The 5,328-nt window shown below is 33.7% G+C and overlaps 1 protein-coding gene across 1 annotated transcript; it reads right to left on the bottom strand.

Annotated features, from left to right (window-relative positions):
- Positions 1–274: 274 nt before the first annotated feature.
- LOC110699080 lies at positions 275–1,180 on the bottom strand. The gene has a single exon (XM_021876573.1). The coding sequence runs from the start codon at positions 1,178–1,180 to the stop codon at positions 275–277; it is 906 nt and encodes a 301-aa protein (XP_021732265.1).
- Positions 1,181–5,328: the final 4,148 nt, after the last annotated feature.

Here is a 5,328-nt window from a genome sequence, read left to right as displayed (position 1 = left end):
AATGAGTTGTTTTTCATACTTCTTTTTATAAATTCCTCCAAATATCAAGAAATACTAAATTAATTATGATATTATGATTTTTAAATAATTTTATACAATTTGTTATTTCATAAATAGTTTCATGTAATTTGTTAATTTATACCATATATATACTTTTATGTTTTCAATTTAAATTTAAATTTTATAGGACTTTTGTAATACCCCTACTCTTCATTTACAGAAATACTAGTATAATACATATAATTTTTTTTTTTTGAAGCAAATCGAACTAGGCTTATATTAATGTGAGTTTATCCATAAGTACATACGGGGTCACTTCCGGTGGAAAAGGGCAATCCCAAACATGGTTCGCCTCGGAAGTAAAAACCCTAGCTAAGTGATGAGCAACAAAATTGTCATCTCTTTTTACATGAGACCATCTAACAATATTAAACGAGCAACAAAAATGGAGAATATCTCCTAGTACCGTATCCAACTTAGACAGAAAGAAAGCGTCTCGATCTAGGCGGTTTGTAATTGTCAAGCAATCAGTCTCCAAAATCACATTCCGTAAACCATACCTCTTCCCCAATCTGGCAGCAAGCGCAATAGCCTTTGCCTCAGCCACTTCGACACTCCAACTCGCCCGAACCCTGCTGGTGGTAGAGAAGAGAACATTCCCTTGCTGGTTTCGAGCAATGACCCTAAGCCCGACCAACCCATCTTCAGAAATGGCAGCATCAACATTCAATTTGATGAAGTAAGGAGGTGGTGGTTGCCAAGTTTTTGGGCTGGTCTTCGCCCTCGTTGGTAATCCTCTGTAAATAGAATTTGCATACTTGCCCTGCTCATCAACATACCTCATTACTCTACCAACAAGAACAGAATCAGGGGTGGATTTATTCTCAAAAACCTTTCGATTTCTTTCGCCCCAAATACACCAAGCAAGAAAAACACCCTTCTGCTTTGTTTTTGAGTCTAATTTGCCCCAGCTTGTAACGAGATCACACATCGAGTCCGCATCCTTCCAATTTGTCATGCTTGTACAGCCACATTCAACCCATAGATCTCTTACTCTCGGACAATCAAAGATTGCGTGAGAAGCCGATTCAACCTCGGCGTTGCACCAGGGACGGGCATCATAATCAATCATGTGGCGCTTTGCGAGGAGCTCACGCATAGGCAGCGTATTAGTACACATTCTCCAAAGAAAATGACGGGCTTTTGGACTTACATCGAGTTTCCATATGTCATCAAAGGCATGGTGAAAGGAGTCGAAAGTATAGCCCTTACCTAGCATGTAGGCTGTCTTGACAATGTAGTCTCCCGTCTTCGAGAAAAGCCCACGTTAACTCGTCTGCTTGAGCACAGCTACTAAGAGGGATAGAAAGAATGCAATTTTTATCCCTCTCATTGAAAACCTCATCTATCAAATCATACCTCCATTCCATCCTATCGAAATTGATCAAGTCTTGCACGGATTTGACAGTATCACATTCATAACTTGTGATGAAGCGCCCCTGCTCATTAACTACCCAAGGGTCATGCCAGATGTTGATCTGTGATCCATTCCCAACACGCCACAAGGTGCCCTCACTAATAAGGCCTTTAGCTCCCCACACACTGCGCCATGAGAAGCTGCTATTTTGGCTTAAATCCGACTCTAGAAAAGAGCATTTCGGAAAGTACTTTGCTTTCAGCACCTTCCCCAAAAGTGAATCAGGGGAGCGAATCAAACGCCAAGCTTGGCGTCCAAGAAGGGAAGTGTTGAACACATCGAGGTCTTTGAACCCCATTCCACCCAAGCACTTTGGTGTACACATTTGCGCCCAACTTTTCCAATGAACTTTCCTCCGATTATTTTTCTGACCCCACCAAAATCTAGCCATAGCCGATTGAATGTTTTTAGTGACCCAAGCCGGAAACTTGTAGACACCCATTAAGTACGTGGGAATTGCTTGAATTACAGATTTGAGTAGAATCTCTTTACCTGCCCGAGAAAGGAATTTCTCCTTCCACCCTTGGAGTTTTTTCCAGATTCTATCTAGAAGAGCTCCAAATACTACTTTTTTCGATCTCCCTGCTATGGTCGGAATGCCAAGTTATTTCTCATGCCTGTCAACTTGTCGCATATTAAGGACCTCCATAAGCTCATTTCTTCTTTCCTCGCTTACTCCGGAACTGAAAGAGACCTCCGATTTTTCATAGTTAATTTTCTGCTCGGAAGCTGCTTCATAATGGTTGAGAATATCAACAATAATTGAGCATTCCTGTCAGTATTTTGTAATGATAGACTTAGACGTAATATATAATACCCTGCATTTTTTAAATGTATTTTGTAATTAATTAATTAGTATTTTCGTAAAAGGATATTTTATAATTTATTTTACTATTTGAATTTGTAGCCAAAATTATATTTGAATTTGTAGCCAAAATGATATTTGAATTTTGCACCAAAAGTATTTTAAAAATCAATTATTATTGGATTTTGGATAAGATTTATCATCTATTTATTTTATTTTAAAAACTTAATTATTTATATATATTTTAGATATTTTAATTAAGCTTAAATTAAATTTTTCTATTTATTTAAAAGGGCCAAAAATCCTATTTAATTAGCTATTAATTTTGGATTTTTTAAATGTAGAAAATCTGATTTTTCTTGGTTTATTAAGTTAGTTTAATTTGGTATTTTGTAATTAATTTTTTCTACAAAATATATTATTTACACAATAATTTTTATTCCTTAAAACTTGCAAAATATTTTCCCAAATATCTAAAGGGATATCCGAAAATATGATCTTAGTAAAGAACAAATTTTCGGCTACCATATTATATTTGAGCAAAATTATTTTGGTAATTTTTGTATTATAATTATCTTCCTTAAATCTATCATTTTCCTTAATTTTATTTCTCCATCCCCTAAATATTTGATCATCTTAATTTTCTACCTTATATCTTCCTTACACACCTAATATTTGATTTCAAGCCTTACACACCTAATATTACCCAACATTGACATGTTATAATAAGAAATAGTTCATTTAATAAGAAATGTAGAAAATGGGCAAAGTTGAAGTCATATAGGCCATATTTGATAAAATAAATATTGTTTAGCCTATTTAATTAATTCTAACATAATTTTTTTGTATTTCAAGTTTTGCAAGGTACAAAAGGATGGTCCGTTGACAATCAAGGAACTTAATGAAGTTCGTGACATGTTGGCGTCTTTTATCACCTTCAACATGTAAATGTCATTTTTATTGTAAATCTATGTTAACTTTTTAACTATATGATTATACATTAATTACTTACTATCCTTTGCGTGTGTGTGTGTGTGTGTGTGTGTGTGTGTGTGTGTGTGTGTGTGTATAACACTCTTTTTTTTAATTGTATTGCATTTGGGAATATTTATATCTATATATATATATATGAATTATTGTTTTTAATATTATTTGTATCTTATTATAATAATAATAATATTATTAATTATCTTATTATTGGTAATAATAATAATATTATTATTAATTATTTTAGTTAATATTATTCCTGGAATTACAGGGTGTTTTTTTTAATATTATTACAAGAAAAAAGGAATTTTTTTAAAAAAAATAAAAAAAATACACAAAAATGGCACCGGTTAATCGGTGCCAAAAATGGCTACCACCAAAAAAAATTGCGCGGGGAATATATTTGGCACCGGTTAACCGGTGGCCAAAATAAATAAAGGCACCGGTTAACCGATGCCAAAACCAGTTTATACCACCAGTTTTGAAATGGTGGCAAAGTGGGGGTGTAGGGAATAATTTCAAGCCTTTAAAAATCCCACTAGCTTGAACCCCACTGTGATCATACACTAAAGTACGGTGGCGTCCAAAAGGGAAGAAGATAGAGCAAAAGAGTCGCCAACAAGTTTTTTAGGAACTTGTAAACCGTTCATAGGATGAAGGTTACACCCCTTAACGATCCAAGAGATCGTCAACTCCATAAGGTCATGAACCAAATAAGGGTTCGCGGATGAAAGTACAAATCCAACCTAAAAGAGATTGAACCTGCCCTAATAATAGGCCTCTACTTTATTCTGATCGTATTCATGTGCGCTTTCTGATTAACATGCAATCAATAGATTAACCCTAAACCTGTTTATCTATGTTGGTTGAATTTAATACACAAATAAACTATTATTGGTGATCACTTGAATTATAATCACATTAACCCTAACAAGATTATTAAATATCTTATTAAGCATGATTACAAGTACCAATTCCCTTTAAACATGCATAAAAGGTGTGATCAAGAAATAAAAATAAATAATCATCAAGCAACATAATAATAATCAACAATAAAATTATAATCATCATCAAGATAATAATAATCATAAAAATAATAATCATAATAATAATCATCATAAATAAAATAATGATCATCAAAATAACAATATTCATAATAACAATCATAACCATGTTCATGTTAATATTAAAGCATAATAAAAATAGCAAGATCCTAGGCATGATACTAACAAGATTAATAACAAACCCTAGCATGTCACTAAGCAATAAAAAACAAATCTTTAGCCCTAACATGATACTAACAATCATAAACATTAGGAAGAACATAGGAAGCATCGTAATAATCATATTTAATATTAAAAATACCCTAGACATGATACTAGGAATATCATAATAACAATGTAAACATGATTTCCACATCATAATATCAATTAATCGATTAAAGTACTTACTTTAATGCCTCGTACCTCTTTCTTTCACGTCTAGGGAGAAGGCAACTTCGAATATGGCTAGGTGTTTCTAGATCTTGTGAATGCGGAATTTTGTATGAGAAAACAAAGTTTGAAAGAAAGAATTGAATGAATGCTAATTAAAACAGATTATAGAACTTGTGTTGATGAATGAATGAATGAAATCAATTGGTGAATGAATGAAGATGATTGGTGAATGAAAACGGAGTTTTTAATACGATATTTATAGAGAAAATCAGCCAAAAAGATAAATTAGACAAAACAGAGTCTGACGCATTAAAAACAGAGCTGGCGCCAACCCTGGCTAGCTAGCGCCAGGCACCAGCGCCAGGCGCCAGGCCTGGTTCCAGGCGCCAAGGCCTGGGGTTAGACGCCAAGCTTGATTCCAACGCGTTTTTCAAAAATCCGATAAGTTTGTCGTACTGGAGGATAAAATCATATAATTTCCTCAAAAAAATGCTATTTGATTTTGATTAAAACTCTGAAAAGTCAACAAAAGTTAATTTATCAATACTAATTGAATTAGGAATGAAAAGAACCTTCTAGAAGAATCTAGAAGACTAAAACCATTCCGGAATGATAAATCATAT

This window comes from Chenopodium quinoa, unplaced genomic scaffold (assembly GCF_001683475.1).
Source record: "Chenopodium quinoa cultivar QQ74 unplaced genomic scaffold, ASM168347v1, whole genome shotgun sequence".
NCBI classification, from domain to species: domain Eukaryota; kingdom Viridiplantae; phylum Streptophyta; class Magnoliopsida; order Caryophyllales; family Amaranthaceae; genus Chenopodium; species Chenopodium quinoa.
This window is presented reverse-complemented; position numbering and strand designations above follow the sequence as displayed.

What these genes read in the sequence shown, in the direction of transcription:
- LOC110699080 (XM_021876573.1), bottom strand. Translation starts at nt 1,180, where the DNA reads ATGTGTACTAATACGCTGCCTATGCGTGAGCTCCTCGCAAAGCGCCAC.